This window comes from Geotrypetes seraphini, chromosome 1 (genome assembly GCF_902459505.1).
Source record: "Geotrypetes seraphini chromosome 1, aGeoSer1.1, whole genome shotgun sequence".
Classification (NCBI taxonomy): Eukaryota; Metazoa; Chordata; class Amphibia; order Gymnophiona; family Dermophiidae; genus Geotrypetes; species Geotrypetes seraphini.
In genome coordinates this window covers 330760578-330784112 of record NC_047084.1, presented here as the reverse complement: position 1 = coordinate 330784112, position 23535 = coordinate 330760578, and the positions used below count along the sequence as shown (strand labels likewise).

At 41.1% G+C, this 23535-nt stretch overlaps 1 protein-coding gene across 3 annotated transcripts in view; it reads left to right on the top strand.

Moving 5' to 3' along the window:
- Positions 1–23535, top strand: part of GRID2 (glutamate ionotropic receptor delta type subunit 2) — a 2335100-nt gene that overhangs the window by 1769507 nt on the left and 542058 nt on the right. For all 3 annotated transcript variants that reach the window (XM_033958336.1, XM_033958346.1, XM_033958356.1), the window contains one exon: positions 12379–12576. In XM_033958336.1, the coding sequence (XP_033814227.1) occupies positions 12379–12576 (198 nt within the window). The remainder of the gene's footprint in view (positions 1–12378; positions 12577–23535) is intronic.

The window sequence follows — 23535 nt, the reverse complement described above, 5'->3', positions numbered from 1 at the left end:
TGGGAAAATTAAATGTTTCAATTAGGTTGTAGCCATTGATTGTAACATAAAGTAATGTACTCGGCTGTTCAATTAAAAATAAGCTACTATGCCATTCGTAGTCAAGAATGTCCTAAAAGCATGAGCTAATAAAGCACTCAAGAAAATTAAGTATTTGAGACTAATCTACTCTTTGTGATCTTGTAGGGGATGAAGTGACATATGATTAACATTTTAAAGTGAGCATTGCAGTCTCTGGAAAAAAAAAAAAAAGAAAAAAAAGTCAGTTGAAGGAAGTGATTTAAATTTAGCTGAAATAAGCTGATTCCATTGATGAGATTGGCATGGCTAAGTTTATGACTGCTTGGTACTTTCTCAAAATTGTAAGTCACTAGGTTGGATCATTAACTGCTAGCATAGTAAGAAGTCAGAATGTTATACTGTAGACAATTTTGGACATTTGCAAACAATTGCAGCTGTAATTCAAGAAGCTTGAATGTACTGGTTAATGACTGGACTCTTAGGTGGCTATTTTATTCTTGGTTTACTTTGGACATCTGAAAACTGGCATTTACTTCTACTTACTACTTCTTATCATTTCTATAGCACTACTGGGCAAATGCAACGCTACACATGCTGGTACTTTTTCTGTCCCCAACAGGCTCACAGTCTAAGGTAGGTGTCCATATTGCATGGATGTCCAGTCTGCGGTGTAGTGGTTAGAGCTACAGCCTAGGCACCCTGAGGTGTGGGTTCAATTCCCTCACTGCTCCTTGTGACCTTGGGCATGTCACTTAATACCCCATTGCCCCAGGTACATTAGAAAGCATGTGAGCCCACTGGGATAGATAGGGACAAATGCTTGAGTACCTGAATATAAACCACTTAGGTTATAAGTGGTATATAAATACTGAAAGAAAGAAATAAAGATAGAACATGGACATCTAACACTCTAGTATGTCCATATGGCAAAGGGTGGTAGTCTGGCTGTATTTTGTGCAGGACTAGGTAAGGGCAAAAATATGGATGTCTAACTCAAATCACAGAAGGAGCGGGCATCCATGACTAAAAGATGGATGCCCATATTTAGACCTGGTACTTGGCACATCCAAGTTACAGAGAGGAGCTGTGATCAATCAGCTGTCCACTAGAGGGATTAAATCATGACACTTCTTTAATTCCCCCAGTGGTTGCTGTTCCCCTTCCTTTCCCCCAAATGTGAAACCAGAAAGGGATACCAAGCACTATGACAGCTTCAGGTACTATTGGACATTTTTAACAGAGTCCTATGTAGGTCTGAGAAGAAGTTTAAATGTTAGTGTAGTGGACTGAGAACTGGGGAACCTTGGTTCACATCCCCCTTTAGCTCTTTGTTCTATTTTTATTTTAATTGTAAGGCCTCTAGGGATTAAAAAAAAAACAAAAACAAACAAACCCAAAAACCTTCTACACCTGTCTATATCAGTGGAGCAGATTTGCATGCCTGTCACCTCCATTATTTGCAAATCTTCCCCCCTCTAATGTTACAACATCATTTTGCAGGAAATTTCAATACAAAGGATGTACCCAGAGCTTGGACCTTTGGCCTGTATGCCAAGAAGTCCTTTCATCTCCTCTGTGTCCCTTGAGATATGTCAGGAAAAATACGTATTGTTGAACCGAAAAATTTTTCATTCATGTGTCTAAAATAAGTCAGAAGAATTAAATCCGTATCAAATTCAAAGACAAACGTCACTATAAGAGTCAGCCTTTCAGTTATTACTTCCAGTGAGTTCTCCAGAAAGTTAGTTAAATTCAAATCACCACCTTCCATTCCCACTGCTTCAATGGAGTAGAATTATTTTGTTTTCTTCCCAGAGAAATATACTGGGCTCTTACAGAAGCAGATTTTCCGTTGGTATCAACAAAGTCCCTTTTAAATATCTCCGAACTATTTCAACAGCAGATATTATTGGAGATTTAGAAAAATTTAAAAATCCCAAATTATTTTTCCTCTCTTTGTTTTCCATATATTCCTTTTTTTTTTGTATAAAGGTTCTTTCTTTGACAATTTCCACTTCTATAGTTTTAATTTGTATAATCTGTTTTTCATGTCGGTTTTTGCTCTCACCTTGTTCCTGAACAATTCAGCGGGAATGTTTACCTGGGAGTTGATAGAGGCACAATCAGATCTCACCATAGATACTGCCTTTCTGAGATTGGAGTCCATGATCTCAATAGTGCTCCACAGGTCATCCATACTAACAACAGCAGGCTTTACTAACTCTCCAAAGGACTCACTCTTTCTCCCAGAAGATAAGATCTCTTTAATTTCCATAGAGAGTGCTGATGTTAAAGCTTCAACTGGGTCTTTTTCCACCATCAACTCTGCTCCAATTGCTCCTCCTGGGTTTAACAACTGCCAATCCTCTTGGAGGGGGGGGGGGGGCTCCATCACCTCTCTCTCCATAGGGCTCTCTCTTCCTGGTTGGAGAGGAGCCTGCCCCTGGATCGAGTTTAAGGAAACCTGATCTGAACTACGGCTCACCGCTGAATTTGGTATGCCTCCCGATGTTGGAAGTATCTCCTTTGCCTGACGCTGGAACCTCCCCTCAAGAGTTGTCTGAACCAGACCTCCGGAGCTTCCAGCCACAGAAGGAGGCAGCCGGGAAGTTCCTTTCCGCTTGCTGATGTCAGAGGTAGGAAAAATATTGCGATCAGGCACCACAGGCCTGCCGTCAGAAAACTCAAAGGAAAAGGCAGGCAGTAGTAAAAGGTCCGGTAAGGGAAACAGCTCCGTGCTATGCGTCCATCCCCGATGCCATCTTGGATCCCATTTGATCTTATGGGTCTAGCAATTCAGCATGTTTTGTCAGAATGGAAAAATAGTACAGCTCTTTCTTTTCCTGCATGGTGGGCGAGAGTCTGTCTTACACATAAATATGAAGAAGTAGCTGCTGTTAGGCGATGTTCAGTTCGAAATTTTATGAGGGTATAGGCTCTTTTAGATGACTATCCTATATAATAAAACCCTAGCTGTGCATGCGCACTCTTACCTGCGTGCTTCCGTGATCTCTGATCTGTGATCAGTAGGTCTGTGGCAGCAGGAGTGCGCATGCGCGCATATATCGCTCCCTCTCTCCGTGGACGCCAGGACTGGTCTGCAGCGCTGGACTCCCTGCTCTCCACCTCCTCAAGCAAAAATTAAAAGCTGCGGTGTCGGCTCCTCTCACGAGCCACACCAGCATCGGAGAATACTTCTGACGCTGGCGGGGATCGTGAGAGGAGCCGTGGCGGCACTTTTAAACTTAAAAAAAAAACCTTCGGCCGCAGCAGGCCAGCCCATGGGAAGGGAAGGGGGCCGACAAACAAGAGGACTTCAGCCACAGGAACGCAATAAGGGAAGGGAGGGGCATGGAGCAGGCTAGACCATGGGAAGGGGGAGGGGCCGAACGGAGCAGGCCAGATCGAAGCAGGACAGAACGCAGTAAAAGAAGGGGGAGGGGCCGAATGGAGCAGGCCAGATCGCGATAAGAGAAGGGAAGGGAGGGTGGGGGAAAATGCTGCTACTGCTGCACAGGGACCTGGAGGGGAAGGGAAATACCGTTGCTGCTTCAGTACAGGAAAGTGGGGGGGGAGGGAAATGCTGTTGCTGCTGCACAGGGAAGTGGGGTGGAAATGCTGCTGCACAGGGAAAAGGAGGGAAAGAATGACAGACAGACAGCGGGAGGGAGAGAGACAGAAAGAAAGGAAGAAAGACACAGGGGCAGGGAGAGGGACAGAAAGACAGAGAAAGGGAGCCAGGGAGAGAGAGAGAGACAGCGGGAGGGAGAGAGACAGAAAGACAGATAGACATATATTCTAACACCCATTAATGTAATGGGCTTAATGACTAGTTGTAGAATATAGGCTAATTGACTTGTCTTTCTGGTTTGTACTCCCAATTCATCTACTTTTCAATTTTGATGTGGGTAGGGGGAAGGGCTTAAATTTAATTAGATTAATTGTGTTGAATTATTGTATTTTATGAAATTCAATAAAGACATTAAACCTAAGGAAAAAAAAATAACACTTATGCCAGTTCTATTCTATAAAGGACAATTGATGTCTAACTTCCTTTATGGACTCTCTGGGTGCTTAGATATATAGGTGATGGTTAGAATTATATTCAAAATGTAAATATTGTTTTACAAAAGCCTCTATTAGTAGTAAAAACATTTTTTTAACTGCAGGATCAGCTTTGAAAATTACCCTCCCTAAGTTTTAGAAACCTACAAGCACTCTGTTCCCTTTTCTTTGATTAAATAATCAACAAACCTTATATAGTTTAATAAAAGATTAGAATTAACTGTGAAAGCTGTATGCTTTAAACAGTGTTGTAAATCAGCTGGGCAATTAGTGGTAGCATTTTAACTGGCTGAATACAAATTCAGAATTATGAGCTGCTATTATCTAATAAACCCAGAAGTGATGTTGAATAAATCCTTGCTAATATGGAAATCATCAAGTCTTGAAGCACCCTTTTCCAAATGCAGGTCTGCTGAACCCTGTGTAGACTGCACTTAGACTGATAAATGGCAGACATATCTGAGGAAAAACATTTATTTAGGCCTGTGTCTCAGCCTGTGCACCACAAAATCTGTCATCTAAATTCTTACTAAATCAGGCATCAGTGTCTGCTTTCATATAAAGGGCTAAGTGGACTAGTTTTGATGGCATTTCTTCAACTAGGACTCAAGTTCTCTATCTTTGCAGGCACTCATCTTTTTGTACAGTAGCCTCTGCAGCTGTTGCTAATTCCATGTCTTTGTTTTATTTGTTAACCAAACGTGAGTTCATTCATACAGATTAATTTGCATTATATGTGTAATCAAGAAGAAATCTAGACCATTATCAATTTCTAGAAACCCTGTGGGTCGAGCGATGGCAGAGAACACATTGTTTCAAATGCCTTAGCTCCATCCCGCAAACTTTAAAGCAGCCTACAGATGATAAGTCAATCTTCAGGAATCATCAGAGTACTAGCCAGGTACTTTGCTGGGGCAATCGTCATTGATTCCACTTCATTTTTCTTAATATTTCCTCACTTTTATAGTTTTAATGTTTTCTGTATTATTTTTCTGAGTATCTCCATCCCAGCACTATCTGGATATTTTCACAGCAAATAGAGAGATTTTCAGTTATACTATCCAGATAACAATGCTGGAAATCCACAGAGAGGACTTGTATTTTTAACAGCAGCCACTGAACATGAAATACGGCTTAATATATTTTAGTAAACATATCTCTAAATGTCAGTTTTCTTAATGGAAAAGTTAAATAGGAAAAATACTTTGGGGGCAGAGCAGGATGGCAGAGCTCTGGTGTGTTGATCCATAAAACTGTTCAGCTTGTATTTAACTCTGTGTAAGACTGGACAAGAGGAAAGAGAAACTATGTCCTACTGCAGGCCGTGCATTCACTCTACCATGAAGAGGCCTGACTGACTTGTTTCTGCATTGTGGCTCTGGTCTGTTTTTAGTTTTAAGAGACAAGTGACTAGGAAATTTGTTGGCTTAATGAGATCTGACAACTCTTCAGTATGTGGAGGCCACAATGAGACCAGATTCAGCAATGGGTTTGTCACGGGGCAGTGTGGTTGATGCTGAAGTTGAATTGCCTGCTGGAGAGTAAGTAGCCTTGGGAGCTGTTCCTGATTTTGGCCTTTAATCAACTTTATTTTTATTGGAAGAGCTGCCACTGGGTGAGAAGATAGCTACTACTCCTCCTTTTTCTTATGGAAACATACCATAGTTCCATTTGGAGAAACCTAACGTAGGGTAAAATCTAAGCTTAATGTATTCTGATGTGGGACTACCCTACTGATTTAATGTGACATATTTTAAGGGTTTTGTTTGTTTGTTTGAAGGGTTTGTACTAATATTGCCATCATGCAAAAAAATGAGACCTGCACAAAATTAAATCTGGAATATTAACTTTAACTGTCTCCTGTTTAGGAAACACTAAGGCCTATATTCTATAAATGGCACCTTAACTTAGATGTCTAAGTTAAGTGAAAAATGCTGCTTGAAAATCATTTTAAAATGTCTTTTAAGGCATCTACTTGCACCTATAAAAACATTGCCAGAATCATGCCAACATAGTCACTTTACAGCACTTAATGCCACTTAACAGTAGCAAATCACCTGGATCTGATGGTATACATCCCAGAGTACTGATAGAATTGAAAAATGAACTTTCAGAGCTATTGTTAGTGATTTTAATTTATCTTTAAAATCCAGCATGGTACCGGAAGTCTGGAGGGAGGATAACGTAATACCAATTTTTAAAAAGAGTTCCAAATCTGATCCAGGAAATTATAGACCGGTGATGCTAGGTGAAATTGTAAAAGCTATTGTATCATAAAGAACAAAATGACAGAGCACATACATAAACAGGGATTAATGAGACAGAACCAGTAAAGGGCAATCTTGCCTCACCGATTTACTACATTTCTTTGAAGGGGTGAATGAAAATGTAGATAAAGATGAGATGGTCAATTTTATGTATCTGGATTTTCAAAAGGCATTTGACAAAGTACCTCATGAAATACTTCAGAGGAAATTAGGAAGTCATGGGATAGGAGATAATGTCCTATTAAGGATTAAGAACTTGTTGAAATAAAACAGAGAGTAGGGTTAAATGATCAATAGCCTCTGTGGAGAAGGGTAAAAAGTAAGATTAGTTTACTTAACTACCTTATTTGAACAGTTTTGAAATGCTCAGTTTTGCTTGAATGGTTTAACAGCAACTGTCTTGCGATATGTCCAATTGTCTGCTAACAGTTTAGTATTGGTTGGTGAATAACCCACAACACCAGTGATTAGCATTATCAGCACAGACAATTAAATTTGTTAGTTTTCAAGAGTATTTGTAGATGTTTATGTTTATGTTTATTTTTTATTTGATTGATCGCTTATCCGTAGTTTACTAAGCGATTTACAATAAAATACATGAACAATTTAAAACATGTTAATAATAACAAATACTTGATAAAAAAAAACAAATTCCTAAACTGACAAACACTTTAACATTATAAGATGATTATAAGCATTTCGATATACATGTTAATACAATTAAGTGCTGAATAAAGACAAACCCATAAACAGACAAATACAAAGACACATAATGATAAAAGGGAAAAAGTTACATAATAGGTATTTCAAGAAAGGAACATTCAAGGGAAAAACACTAGGAGGGATGACTTAACTGCAATAATAAGTATTTTAATTAAAGATTAAAAGCATCTTTAAAAAGAAAGGTTTTTAATTTATTTTTAAACAGACTAAGTTCCTTTTCATTTTTTATATATTGTGGCAGAGAGTTCCAAGTTTGGGGGGCTACAATTGAAAACATATCATGACGTCTAGACACTAGTCAAGGAGGTTTTTGAGCTAATGATATAACCTACCCTCTCGAGTTAGAAAAAAGCACTTCCCTAACGGGGTTCTGAGACTTGTCCTCCTTTGACAAGACGTTGTTCGCTGTTTATTCTTGCATCTCTAGAGTTAGCAGCTCATATTTTTGATAATACGAAGAATACTAGCTGCATTGGGTTTGATCTATTTGATTGTTAAATACTGGGGTTCCCCAGGGGCTTTTTAACATATTTATTAAAGATCTAGAGATAGGAATAACTAGTGAGATAATTAGATTTGCTGATGGCACAACATTGTTAAATCGCAAAAGGATTGTGAAAAATTGCAAGAGGACCATGTGAGACTGGAAGACTGGGTATCAAAATGGCAGATAACATTTAATGTGAACAAGTGCAAAGTGATGCATAAGAGAAAGAGGAACCTGAATTATAGTTGCATGATGCAGGGTTCCACATTAGGAGTCACTGCCCAGGAAAAGAATCTAGGTGTCATCATTGAGGATACGTTGAAACCCTCAGCTCAATATGCAGTAGCGACTAAGAAAGCAAATAGAATGTTAGGAATTGTCAGAAAAGAAACAGAAAACAAAGATGAAAATGTTATAATGCTCTTGTATTACTCTATGATATTGCAGCACCTTGAATACTGTATGCAATTCTGGTCACTGTATCTCAAAAAAAGATGTAGTAGAAATAGAAAAGGTGCAGAGAATGGTGATGAAAGTGATAAAAAAGATAGGACAACTTCCCTATAAGGAAAGACTAAAGAGGCTAGGGCTCTTCATCCTAGAGAAGAGATGGCTCAGGGTAGATATGATAGAGGTCTACAAAATACTGATAGGAGTGGAATGAGTAGACGTGAATTGATTGTTTACTCTTTCCAAAAATACTAGGACTATGGGACATGCATTGAAACTACTAAGAGTAGATTTAAAACAAACTGGAGAAACTATTTCTTCACTGAACAGGTAATTAAACTCTAGAATTCATTTTCAGAAAATGTAGTGAAAGTGGTTAGCTTAGCAGGGTTTAAGAAAGGTTTGGATAATTTCCTAAAAGAGAAGTCCATAAGCCATTTGGAAAATCCACTGCTTATTCCTACGACAAGCAGTATAAAATCTGTTTTTCTCCTTGGGAGTTTGCCAGGTACTTTTGACCTGGGTTGGCCACTGTTGGAAACAGGATACTGGCTTGATTGATCTTTGGTTTGTTCCACTATGGCAGCTCTTATATTCTAATTGGCCAGTGCCTAGTTGGACCTCTGGGTCAGTTTCATAGCCAGATATTCAGTGCTGAAAGCTGCATATTGTCATAGGCTGAATATTGGTTGCATAGAAAACAAAGGAAGATAAAGACCATATGTGCTATTTAGTCTGCTTATTGTGAACAGATAATCTATATCTATTAAAGAGATGGCATTTTCTGAGATGTAGTGCAAATTAGTAACCTATACAGGAAAATGGTGTAACTTGTTAACCTAGAGAAGTTTCTTCTTGCTTTACTAATAAAGGTCCAATACTTTTCTCATTTTTCAAAAGTTAAGGTGAACTGGGATGTCTGATATAATGCTTATGAATTTACTTTATTCCAAGGCTGACATTAGAAACTTTGGATTAAAATAGTCTCCATATTGGATCAAATATTTGGTAGTTGAATTTAATAAGGATGAAGATCAGAAAATTCAATTTCAGAAATGGTCTCCCTTCTTTCTAACTTTGCGGGAAAGAGAAGAATCAGTTAAGATGATCACTGCTCCATGAAAAAAAAAAAAAAAAGCTTTAAATATGTTGCTCTTTCTCAATCTTTTTCTAAATTAAAGTTGCTCAATGCCTAACAAAAATTCTATGGTGAAATTACTGTAAATGTCAAGGATTGCATTAAAGAAACATCGCAGATTACAAACACTATGGGTCATAAATGAGAAGAATCTCATTTTCCTCTTGGCTGTTGTTAAAGAATAAATTAGCATTACTTATCTCCACCCCTCCCCCACACCCCCTTTTACAAAGCCACACTAGCATTTTTAGTGTCAGATGCTGCGTTAACAGCTCTGATGCTCATTGAATTCTTAGGAGCATCAGAGCTGTTACTGCCACGTCTGGCGCTAAAAACGCCAGCGCGGCTTTGCAAAGGAGGGGATTTGTGTCTGGAGAGGCAAGCAGTACAAAATAACAAACAAGAAGAAGGATTAAAATCAAATGCCAAATATGGTATGCTGTGTGTCTACTAGCAAGTCATCTGGAGCAGACTGTCTGTCTGTGATCTTTCACCTGCCAGGCTTCCTAGCTGTGAGTGTCATCCGCCCGTGACCCCAATGAAAGCATCAGGAGTGTGTAGGCTTTATTTATTTATTTATTTCAATATAACAATTATAATGCATACAGGGCTCCTTTTACAAAGGTGTGCTAGCAATTTTAGTGCATGCACCGGATTAGCGCGCGCTACCCGAAAAACTACTGCCTGCTCAAGAGGAGGCAGTGGCGGCTAGCGCGCGGGGTATTTTAGCTCAATGCTGGTGTTAGTGTCTAGCGCGCACGGCAATTTAGTGCGCGCTAAGTGCGTGCTAAAACCGCTATCGTTGCTTTGTAAAAGGAGCCCTTAATCACTACAAGCTCTAATCCCACTCAGGCTTCACAAGACATGATACCCTTCTGTCTTAGGTCAGTTGGTTTGGCTTTTGGACCATGCAGTTAAGGTGCAGTAAGGTGCAAAAACTTACCATACTTTAGTAAACAGGGTTCCTTTATTTATTTCAACATGAGCTAAATAGTAATTAATATAATAATAATAATAACCTATATACCGCAGTACCGTGAAGTTCTGTGCGGTTTACATAAGATTAAAAATACAATTGAATAAGAAATAGAAATAAAATGGTTAAAATAACATTAGATATAAAGTATGCAAAAACACACATAGCACCTTGTTATTTTGCAAATTGATAAACGCAGCTTGCATTTTATTGTGTACTGGTGCTATCTTTCCTCCTCCAGAGCATCAGGTCACAAATATTTTTTTTATTTATTAAATTTATACACCGCCCATAACTAGGTGGTTTACAAATAACCATACATATCATAGTTCACAAATACAAACACAACACATCAAAAAATACACCTGATTGTCCTTGCAATCATCTTAAAGGGGCCATTTACGGGAATAAAATAAACCTCATCTCTCAGGGCCTGTTTTACAAAGCCCCAAAGCCCTTTAAATCTCTATGGGCTTCGGGGCTGTTACCACGCTGCAGCCGCTAGCGCAGCTTTGTAAAACAGGCCCTTAGTCCCCGGCATCCTTCTCCTACCTGAACCTCCCAGGTATCTTTCTTCTGCCTTGTCCCCCTGGCATCATTCTCCTATATACATCTAACCTTCTTGGAATCCTTGCCCTCCCCTCGGCCTGTGTTCCCTCATAGCACCTATCAAAGGTTTCCCAGGTGTCTAGTGGGTGGGGCAGGACGGATCCTCATTTAGTCCCGTCCCATCCCATCGGTTACCATATAAGAAGTTTTTAGAACGTTCCCTTGCTTTTCAGGCAGCTAGTTGGGATGACAAATTTAGAAAATTGTTATCGTTATCATCATCTTACCCGCAATTTAGAAAATTATTGAAATCAACCATATTTGCTACATTTTTAGGAAATTGATGATCTCGGCAATTGCTAGTTTTTGGTTTTTTTTTTAAATGAAGATTGATTGTTTGCAGAGAGTTTGTAGGTCACTGTTGTGCAGCTCCTCGTCTTCCTTTGTTAATCGCATTGAACTGAAATGCTTTTGCAGTCTAGAAATTGAAATGGAAATATAGAACTCCTTTTACTAACGCATGCTAGTCGTTTTAGCACGTGCTAAATATTAGCATGTTAGCTAGTGCTCCTTAGTAAAAGTATTCCATAGAGCTTTTTGACCCCTAATAGTAGTAGTTTCATAGTCCCACCACTAGGAGCCAAGCTACCAAATAAGGGTACTGAGGTACCACACATGGTGACTTCCTTAGTAAATATTTTTTTTTTTTAATAATCTTATAAATATTACTATGATAAATGTACACTTTATCTGCAGCTAAGCTTAGTAACTACTCTGTAAATTAGGCTGCTGAAATAGCAAGCCTAAAGTTGCTCAGGTAAAACTGAATAACTGATTAGCATCATTGTTGAAAGGCTTGCTACATATTAACCCTTATTGTGTATTGTCAAATTATTTTATTACTAGTGTTTAAGCCCGTTACATTAACGGGTGCTAGTAAAGCCTCCTTCCATCACATGTCCCCTATTTTCAGCCCCAGCTCCAAACCATTTTTACCACCCCCCTCCCCCCCCCCTCCCCACGGTCCAACAGCACCTCTTCCCTGCTCCCCCGGTTCCTCTTCCCTGCTTCCCCGGTCAGCAGCATCTCTTCCCTGCTCCCCCGGTCCCTCTTCCCTGCTCCCCCGGTCAGCAGCACCCCTTACCTGCTCCCCCGGTCCAGCATGTAGCCTTGTGAGCATCGCGGACGGCTTTTGCGAACCTCGCAGGCTGCTCTGCACTTCGGTAGCACGTTCCCTCTGACGCGATCGCGTATGTCAGAGGAAACATTCTACTGAGGTGCTGTGCGGCCTGCAAAGTTTGGTACAGCCGGCCGCGATCCTTAAGGAAACAGCGCCCGATCTTCTGCTGCACTTTGGGGAGAGTCTTCAGCGGCTCGGAGCCCTCCTCCCGGCAGCCGCCGCCAGCGCCGCTCTGCACCGCATCAAGCTGCCGAATATGGCAATTGGGGCGGCCAGGACACAGGCAGGGAGAGTTGGTGACTGAGGGTGGGAGGAGAGGAGTGGCCAGAGTGTTCCCTGCCACCGCGTTCTAAAATAGAATCTGGCCAGGGATCAGAAAACACGGCGGCAGGGAACACGAAACCCTAAGTGCACATGCGCACTTAGGATTTTATTATATAGGATGCTAACTAGTTATAGATATTATTAACTATGAGGATGGTTGGAATCCTAATTTATGTTGCTTTTTTTAATCCTGTTTAGGAAGAACCATTTGTGATGGTCTCTGAAAATGTCTTGGGGAAACCAAAGAAATATCAGGGCTTTTCCATCGATGTTTTAGACGCCCTATCAAATTACTTGGGCTTCAAGTATGAAATCTACGTTGCTCCAGATCATAAATATGGAAGTCCTCAAGAAGATGGATCTTGGAATGGATTGATAGGAGAATTGTTATTTAAGGTAAGTGTTATATGGAAAACATTTCCCTCCACCCCCCTCAAAAACATTAAGCAGGTATGGAAAAATCATTATTTTCCTTTAATCTCACCATGAAGTGGTAGTTAAAAATGTATACGCCGCATAAATACTTAGGCCAGGGGTGTCCAACCTTTTGGCTTCCCTGGGCCGCATTGGCCGGAAAAAAATGTATCTGGGGCCGCACAAACACGCAAACGCTGCAGCAAGACAGAGGAGGGAGCCGGCAAGACAGTAAACACCCGGGGGCAGCAGAGGAAAACATTGCATCGCCCTCAACCAGGGCCACACAAAATACTTCACGGGGCCACATGTGGCCCTCAGGCCTCAGGTTGGACACCCCTGACTTAGGCAGTTCGCAAGCAACATACGTATTAAACATATCAAAACAAACAATCAAACTACAAATCACTGCAGTACTCTCGAGTCCTGTCCCAGATCTTATAACATACAAGCAGGCAAAATAAATGCCCTTTCAAAGAGCTGAGTTTTCAACATTCTCTTAAACTTCCATTTGGCACTGCATTGTCATACTAAACCAGGTAAATGATTCTGTAACTGCACTCCAGCTATAGCTATTGTAGATGACTGTGTACTAGTAATTCCCATCAAATGTATCTCAAGGGATGCACAGATATGATAGGAAACTTTTCCATCGGCCGTGTAGGACTGCTGGTATGGAGAAAAATTGGACAGGCAAGAGCTACAAAAAGACGGTATATAAGTCCCAATCTCTTTCCCTTTCCCCTAATACTGACTACTGCAAAGGTTTGTCACTTCTGCTCTTCACATCACCTGGCCTTCAGTATCTTCTCTAGTTGGGAAGGGAGTCAGTTAGGAGTGCTTCTGTGATGTTGCTGTTTCTGTCTCTGTTAGCTTCCATCTATAGCAGTGTGTCGCAAAATTTCCAGCTGGCGGCACACTAAATGCAGTACCCCGGCCGGAAGGCATCCGGAAGTGCGTGGTCGTTGATGCACTGACATTAAGTGCATGCATGACATCATTGCGTCAACATCCGTGCATGCATGGAGGCCCATTTGGCTGCTTTGGTGGAGGGATCGGGAAGGGGTACGGAGAGAGGAAGAGCGATGCCGGCGAGGAGGAGAGTCATCCACACTGGCTGCCAGCCTTCAGGACGTGCCTCTCGCTGTGAAAGGCACATCCTGAAGGCAGGCAGCCAGCGCGGATGACTCTCCTCCTCGCCAGTGTGTCACGGTACACCTGAAATCTCAGAAGGCACATTTTGAATTTTTCATTTTAAAATTTCATTGTGTTTCTTCCCTAAAAAGGCCCACAACAAATGAAAAACACTGGGACGTCTAAACTGTTGTCACTCTCCTATCAGCTCAGAAGTTCCTCACCCTCCAACCACTGTTCCTGCTGCTGTTACCACTCAAATAGCCACTCAGCATGCCTTTTGTTAGGCACCCTGCAGCTTGGACTCTGGACAGTTCACAAAATCTCAGATCGTCGGCCCACCAGAGAAAAATAATAAATTCTTAGACTCAGTAAGCAAGAAAGTATGCCAGAGTTCCAAGCGTACAATGAAAATAGCGGCTCATCAAATTCAAATACCTAATTTTCCACATTCAAAACTACAACAATTAGAGAATTTTTTTCCCCATGTTACTCATGTCAGAACAATTGATAAATCTTGTTATGGACCTTCAGGAGACTACATATCATTCTATCTATGATACAGTTTCCAGAGTTTCTGTAACAGCTATGGCAACACATCAACTGTCAGGCTTTAAAGAACAACTTCATGATGTCGTTATGGATTCCCCTTGTCTAGGGGACAGTCTATTCAAAGACCAGGTGGATGATATCATATCCCAAGAGGTGGTGGAGAGGGAAACGGTGACAGAGTTCAAAAAAGCGTGAGATGAACACAGAGGATCTAGAATCAGAAAATAATAGTAAATATTGAAGAACTAAAGCCAGTACTGGGCAGACTTGCACGGTCTGTGTCTGTATAAGGCTGTTTGGTGGAGGATGGGCTGGGGAGGGCTTCAATGGCTAGGAGAGTGTAGATGGACTGGAGTGAGCTTTGGCAGATACTTCAGTAGTTGAAACCTAAGAATAGTACCGTTAACAAAATATTGTAATGAATAGATGCCATTTTTCCCCTTAAATTTATAAGTTCAATATTCAGGGTGGGGGGGGGGATAATTTTTAGTATATCATATAAAAATATTTGTTATGAAAGGGTGGGAAGGGAGGGAGATAAGGTTATATGATTTGTAATATTGCTGAATATTAAGTGATATATTTAATGTTAAAATGTTTTAACTTACTGTCACACTTATTGTAAGTTTGATAATAAATATTTATATAAAAAAAAGAGAATGAGAGGTACATCGATGAAATGGTTCATGAGGTGTCAAAGATTTTCAGCAGTGGGGAAGAAGAGGCTGAGCTGAGGGAAGACAGCTAGACTCAGATTACGGAACCTTGCATGATTTGTACTGTGACTCTGTCTGTCCTTGAACTGAATAACTGGTATGCTGTCCTGGAAATGGAGGAAATGAGAGTATCCCAAGGAAAGGAAGGACCAAAACTTGAAATCCCAAAAATTATAGGATCTGTGACCACTAGGAGGCATAAGGTGGTGGTAGTTGATGATTCCCTTCTGAGAGGTACAGAAATATTCATCTGCAGACCAGACATGGTGTCTCGGGAGGTATGCTGTCTCCCTAGTGCCAAAATCCAAGATGTTTTGGAGAGCTTGCCGAGACTCATCAAGCCTGGTGACTATTATCTGTTGCTGTTCATCCAACGTTGGCACTAATGATACTGTCAGGTACCCTATGATTGTATCAAAAGTGATTTTGTGGCTCTGAGAGAGAAGGTGAAACAGTCAGGTGTGCAGTTGGTATTCTCATCCATCCTCCCTGTTGAGGGTAAAGGCCAGGGCAGAGAAGCTCACATCCTGGAGATAAATGTGTGGCTACATAGATGGTGTCATCAAAAGCATTTTGGCTACCTGGACCATGGGATGATTTTCCAAGGGCTGCTGAGCAGGGATGGTGTGCATCTATCAAAGAAGAGAAGTGTCTTCGGCAGAAGGCTGGCTAATCTAATGAAGAGGGCTTTAAACTAGAAGTGATGGGGCAGGGTGATCAAAGCCCCCGGGTGAGTATAAGCCCTCAGGTAAATAAATCACTGAATATCTCTACATAGATGGGAAGAGGGGGTCTCTAGAAAGCAGTATATACTAATTCTCAAAGTATGGGAAACAATATTCTGGATCTAGAAGCTGTGATGGAAGAAGATGAGTTAGATATAGTGGTGATCACGGAGACATAGTTCATGGAAAACCATGACTGGGATGTAGTTATACCGGGCTATAATCTGTTCAGGAAAGACAGTGTAGGAAGAAAAAGAGCGGGTGTAGCATTATATGTTAAAGATCATATTAAAGCTACACAATTGCAGAATCTGCAGGGCAAGGAAGAGGCACTGTGGATCAATATGGAAAGAGGGAATGAATATTTACACTGGTGTGATATAAATTCATGTAAACCATTCTGAGCTCTTCTGGGAGAAGGGTATGAAAATAAATAAATATACAGGCCTCCTTCACAGACAGAAGAAGTGGACAGAGATTTAATAGTAGACATTCAGAATATATCTAAAAAAGGGGAAGTATTACTAATATGTGATTTTAACAACCTGGATGTAGATGGGGTATCCCTATTGTGGGGTCTTCTAGAAAAAGGGAGATTTTAGATTCTCTAATTTCCAAGTTTATTTACAGTTTAATATACCGACCATCAAACAAATATCTGGACTGTTTACAATTGCTAAAATTGGAGATTTAAAAAAAAGATAATAAAAAGTAAAACGGGGCAATATATTGACAGGACGAAGACAAAGATATGAACAAACTGATACAAAAGGTACTGGGGGAGGGGAAAATTCAAATTACTTCATAGTCAAAATAAAAATAAAAGGGAGGGGAGAGACCGAATAGGGAAGGAGGTCGCTTCTTAAAAGCGGTTCTCTTTTACCATTGAAGAAGGGTGGAAAAATAATCATATCTTTAGTTTTGATAGGCATCTTGGAATAAGGTTTTGAGTTTGATTTTGAATTTGTCAAGAGAGTTTTCCAAATATAGATGAAGTGGCATTGCATTCCAGATGGAGATACTGTTTCAAGTATATAAAAGTTCTCTAAGTAAAGGAATGGTCAGCAGATTTTGATCAACGAACCTCAGGGGCCGAGGGAAAGCGTATGAGATGAGATGTTTGTCTAGGAATGATGGGGAATGTGTGAGTTTAATCTTTAATATGAGTAGAAGGATTTTGTAGGTAATTTGATGCGAAACAGGAAGCCAATGGGCCTCATGGAGTAACGAAGTGACGTGTTCAAATTTTTTTGTGTTGTGAATGAGCTTGATGGAAGTATTTTGAATTAATTGTAGTCAATGGGTTTCTTTTTTGAGTAGTTCCATGGAATAGAGAATTGCAATAATCTATGTGTGAAATGATCAGGGAATGAGTTAAGGTTTGAATAGAGGTTGGTTCAAGAATGGAGGTTATAGAGCGGATTAGTCAGTTTGTAGAAGCATTTTTAGGTGACTGTACTGATATGGTCGTGATAGGTGAGGTCTTTATCTAGGGTGATTCCTAGTACAGTGGAACCATGGTTTGCGAGCATAATTTGTTCCAGCAGCATGCTCGTAAACCAAAGTGCTTGTATATCAAAGCGAGTTTCCCCATAGAAAGTAAGGGAAACTCGGATGATTCATTCCACATCCCCAAAAGACCCCCCCCCCCCAAGGCCACAGGGGCGTTTCCAACTCACCCCACCACATCCCAACAAGACACACACACACACACACACCCCCGAGGCCACTGGCACGCTTCCACTCCAACCCCGGGAACCGGCTTCACCTTGCCCACCCCACCCCCTGGAACCGGTTTCAGAGAGAGTGGGAGCTAGAAGGCCTTGAGCATGTGCAGATGCTTAAGGCCCGGCAGCAGCCCAACAGAGATCAGCGGCAGGCTATTTCGTCACCGGCACCGACACGTCTTGTCTGCTCGAAGTAAGGGTTTGGTGGTGGGCTGTGGGCAGTGGAGGCAAAGCCGGTTTTTGGGGTAGGGTGGGGGTTCGCATATCGTGTCAATGCTCGGTTTGCGAGTCAAAGTTTACAGGAGTGTTTTGATTGTCTTGCAAAACACTCGTAAACCACGTTACTCACAAACCGAGGTTTGATTGTAATTTAACATTGTGTTTGATTTGGATTTGTCTAGAGACCACGTTAATTGGTCAGTGTAATGTTTTGGTATTTTTAGCCGGAAATAGTATACCACGAGATTTGTATGACACATGTGGGATGGGGGTCATACTGGACTTAGTGCTTACAAATGGGGAAAGTGTTTCTGATATTACAGTGGGTGACATCTGGTATCCAGTGATCACTGCATGGTACAGTTTAATTTTAAGATAGGTAAAGAGAGGGCTCATTCAAAAGCAAAGGTTCTAGAATTTAAAAAAACTAACTTTGTTCAGATGGGGGATTATGTCAAGGAATTATCTGGATGGCAACATCTGGAAGGAGTGGAGATGCAGTGGGCAAAACTGAAAGGAGTAATTGTGAGGCAAGCAAATAAAAGTAAGAGGAAAAGAGGGTCGCTTTGGTTCTCAAAAGTAGTAGCTGAGAAGGTAAGGAATAAGAGGTTAGCTTTCATAAACTATAAAAGATCGCAGAAAGAAAGACAGGCAAAAATATCTGGAAAAGTTAAGAGAGGCTGGTCAAAGATGCAAATGGAAGAAAAAATAGCTAACATGATAAAACAGGGAGACAATATTTTTTAGATATTTTAGTGATAGGAAGAAATGCAAAAGTGACATTGTGAGACTCAAAAGTAAAGGGGAGAAATATGTAGAAGCTGATAAAGAAAAGGCTGAATTGCTTAACAGATATTTCTGTTCTGTGTTCACGGCTGGAGCGTTGGGAGCAGGACCGCAGAAGACACATGTGAATAGGAATGGAGGAGTGGTAGACCCTGATCAATTTTTAGAGGGTTGTGTTTGTGAGGAGCTAACTAAAATAAAGGTAGACAAAGAGATGGTGCTGGATGATGTATATCCGAGGGTGCTGAAGGAACTTAGGGAAGTTCTAGTAGCTCCACTGACTGACATTTTCAATGAGTCTCTAGAGTCAAGAATGGTACTGGAGGACAGGAGAAGGGCGAATGTGGTCCCTCTCCACAAAAGTGGAATTAAGGAAGAAGTAGGGAATTATGGGCTGGTAAGTCTGACTTCTGTGGCAAGCAAATTAATGGATACACTTTTAAAACAGAAAATGGTGAAGTTTCTGGAATCTTGTGGATTACAGGAACAGAGGCAACATGGATTCACTAGAGCTACGTAGGTCTTGTCAGACAAATCATCAATTTCTTTGACTGGGTGACCAGAGAATTGGATAGATGTAGTATGTTCAGATTTTAGCAAAGCCTTTGACAGTGTTCCACACAGGCATCTAATAAATAAACTCAGTGTCCTCAGGATGGGTCCAAAGTAACAGGCTGGGTCAAGAACTGGTTGAGTGGAAGATGACAGAGTATAGTGATCAATGGAGATCGCTCTGAGGAAAGGGATGTTACCAGTGGTGTGCCTCAAGGTTCGGTTCTTGGGCCTGTTCTTTTTAACAGTTTTGTAAGCGATATTGCTGAGGGGCTGACTGATAAAATTTGCCTCTTTGTGAATGATACCAAAATCTGCAATAGAGTAGACACCTCATATGGTGTGAATAACATGAGGAAAGACCTAGCCAAGCTTGAAGAATTGTCTGAAATTTGGCAGCTAAAATGTAATGCTAAGAAATGCAAGGTCATTCATTTGGGCTGCAAAAACCTGAAGGAACGGTACAGTTTAGGGGCTGAAGAACTTATGTGCACGATGGAAGAGCGGGACTTGGGTGTGATTGTATGTGATGATCTTAAGGTGGCCAAACAGGTTGAAAAAGTGACGGTAAAAGCTAGAGGATGCTAGGGTACACAGGAAGAGGTATGGTCAGTAGGAAAAAGGAGGTATTGATGCCCCTGTATAAGACTCTGGTGAGACCTCATTTAGAATATTATGGACAATTCTGGAAACCGCACCATCAAAAAGATATAAAAAGGATGAAGTAGGTCCAGGGAAAGGCTACTAAAATGGTGTATGGTCTTCGTCAAAAGGCATATTGGGACAGACTTAAAGATTGCAATATGTATATTTTGGAGGAAATGCAGGAGAGGGCAGATATGATACAGACGTTTAAATACCTACATGATGTAAATGCGCATGAGTCGAGTCTCTTTCATTTGAAAGGAAGCTCTGGACTGAGAGGACATAGTATGAAGTTAAGAGGTGATAGACTCATGAGTAATCTATGGAAATACATTTTTACAGAAAGGGTGGTAGAGCGTGGAACAGTCTCCTGGAAGTGTTGATGGAAACAGAGACTGTGTCTGAATTCAAGAAAGCCCAGGATAGGCACCTGTGATTTCTTAGAGAGAGGAAGAAATAATGGCTACTGTGGATGGACAGACTGCATGGTTGATTTGGCCTTTATCTGCCATCATGTTTCTATGTTTCTGTTATCAAAGGAGAAAAGGGAGGAGTGTAAAAGAAGAGGAGATAAGGGAACAAGGGAAAGAAAGGATACCTTATTATGCCAGTGGGTGCTGGAGAGAGGAGAGGTGATAATGCTAAAAGCTCAGAGAGATGAAAAGGTGTACTAACATAAAATAAATCCAGTGATAAATGTGTCATGGTATGAAAAAGTTTTGGAACCACTGTCTTAACTTCTTTGTCTCCATTCAAGCTGCTCACAAAGAGCCTGGAAAGTCAATTACTGCTCAAATAGTTTGGGAAAGAGGAACAAACAATAAATACATAAACCGCCCAAGCAGGGTCAGCCAAACAGAAACAAACCAAACTTCAAACACAGTTACCAGCATCAGATTTTAAGAAACTTTGAGTTAGATTCACTAAGCAAACCAATCATGTGCCGATCGATTTGCAACCCCTTTGCGACCCGATTTTACTCCAACCCGATTCACTTACCTCCGATTCGTGCATGCAAATGAGGGGAACGGCTTGCAAAGTAGGCAAGGACGTGATTCACTAAAGAAATCTTACAAACCGACTGGGCTGACCGATCAACACAAGAAGCGACTGCTGGGTACCAGTCATAAACGTCCTTTCCCACTGTCTTCTGCCTGAAATCCCAGCCCTGCAGCCCATCTCTGCTGCTCTGCTCTCTGCCTCTTCCATGGAACTTGCAAAAAAAACAGTAGACAACATTGCTAAAAAAAAAAAGCAAGAAGAATGGTCTTCAGCTTGGGCAGATGTCCAGTCAAACGGAAGCATAGTCAACCTCCGTGTACTTGGCCAGTCCAAAGCAGCGCCAATGGAAAAATTCAGTGAGGTTTTGAAGGCACCCATTGCTAAAAGCGAGATAGGAGACCAAATGCAGATGCTGCCCCGACTCTCCTGCTCTCTGCTGCCAATCCCTGCAGAGCGAACCCGTGGTTTTAAAGCTGGGCTGCACTGCGGGGAAGGGCGGCAGAGAGCAGGAGAGTTGGGATGGCACGAGCAGAAGGGGAAGGGGTAGTGAGCTGAGCTAGTGAATATAGCAGGGGCAGTGAATGGCAGTGTTGGCTAAGGGGAAGAGGCTGCTGCTACCGGGGATCGCCCTTCCCTGGGAGAACAGAAGAGTCGGGGCCCATTTAAAAAAACAACAACAAACCAGCAAAAACGGACGCAAAATACATGTACAGACCAATGTTCCCTCTAAGGATTGATGAAGTCATCATGCCGCTGTATCGTGCAATGGTACGGCCGCATCTGGAGTACTGTGTCCAGTACTGGTCGCCGTACCTCAAGAAAGACATGGCGGTACTTGAGGGAGTACAAAGAAGAGCAACCAAACTGATAAAGGGAATGGAAAATCTCCCATATACCGACAGATTGAAGCAGTTGGGACTTTTCTCCCTGGAAAAGCGAAGACTTAGAGGAGACATGATAGAAACCTTCAAGATCCTGAAGGGCATAGAAAAAGTAGACAGGGACAGATTTTTCAAATTAAGGGGCACCACAAGCACAAGGGGGCATTGGGAGAAATTGAAAGGGGACAGGTTTAGAACAAATGCTAGGAAGTTCTTTTTCACTCAGAGGGTGGTGGACACATGGAACGCGCTTCCAGAGGCTGTTGTAGACAAGAAAACATTAAATGGTTTCAAAGAAGGTTTGGATAGATTCCTAGAAGAAAAAGGGATTGGGGGGTATAGATAGGTATAGACCATTGCTCAGGCAATGGGCCTGATGGGCCGCCGCGGGAGCGGACCGCTGAGCAGGATGGACCTATGGTCTGCCTCAGCGGAGGCAACTTCTTATGTTCTTATGAGGTGTGTGCAAAAAAAAAATATACATGAGCAACAAGTACATACTCCACAAATTTATGAGCAGGCGTGGAGGACACATTTTTAAACAAATGTAGTTTATCCTTGTACTCCTTATGTATTTTTAATCATCTATGGATATGTTTGTATGTTTATTGTTCAAATGGTTTTATTTATTTCCCCAAATTTATTTTTGTTATACGCATTGAAAATATTTGATATTGCGTTTAAATCAAAATCTCAATAAACTTGAAACTTGAAACGAGTGCCCGTGAGATTGTAGGAGGGTTAAATACTCAAAACTTAGAAGAATTACAATTTACTTAAAGTTTTTGCTTCACCAGCTTTCTGGTATCTTTACATACAGTGGCGTACCTAGCATATGTAACACCCGGGGCCCATCATTTTTTGACACCCCCCCATCTGTACAAAAAACATGATTTTTAGTAACAAGCCACACGTCACACATGAGTACCTAGGAAAAGGCAGCATCTTACATATTGCAGTGAGCAGTACATCAATACACCCATTGTAAAACTAAACAAGCCAGACCAGCACAGATCAATCCTACACCATCAATCCTAACAGAAAACCATGTCTTTCGAACACACAGAACACAGAAAACACCTTCGCCTAGTATGGAATATATCATCACAAACTAACCCCTCCCCCTTTTATAAAACTGTAGTGTGGATTTTAGCCACGGTGGTAACAGTTGTGACGCTCATAGAATTCTGAGCATCAGAGCTGCTATCACCACGACTGGCACTAAAAAACGCTCCACAGTTTTGTAAAAGGGGGATAAAATAGAAATACACAGCTTCAATGCTCTAGCTCAGGGGTGCCCAAACTTTTTGGGCTTGCGAGCTACTTTAAAATGACCAAGTCAAAATGATCTACCAACAATAAAATTAAAAAACACAAAGCACACTATACGCTGAGAAAATGTTAATTATCATTCCTATTCTGTGTTTTTTTCAAAGAAGTCAAGGCAGATGACTCTATGCATTGTCACCTAAGTAACAATCATACAAAAATAGATAAATATATCCTCCTTCCTTTTTATTAAACCACAATAGCAGTTTTTAGCGCAGGGAACTGCGCTAAATGCTCAGCACTGCTCTCGACGCTCATAGGCTCCTTGCGCTAAAAAATACTATTGCGGTTTAGTAAAAGGGGGCCATAGTGCAAAATATAGACAGCATATATAAATTCTGAAACATTTTGATCACTAAATTTAAAATAAAATCATTTTTCCTACCTTGTCTGGTGATTTCATGAGTCTCTGGTTGCACTTTCATCTTCTGACTGTGCATCCAAACTTTCTTCCCTTCTTTCAGCCTGTATGCTTCCTCTCCTCCAGACCTCATTCCCTCCCCCAACTTTTTTTCCTCTCTCCCTTCCCTTTCTTTCTCCCTGCCTCCCTTTCTTTTTTTCTCTCTTCATGCCCCCTTTCTTTTTTTCTGTTTCCCTTCTGTCTCCCTGTCTGCCCCCTTTCTTTCTTTCTTTCTCCCTACCCTCCACAAAGCCACTGCTGCCACCATCGGGG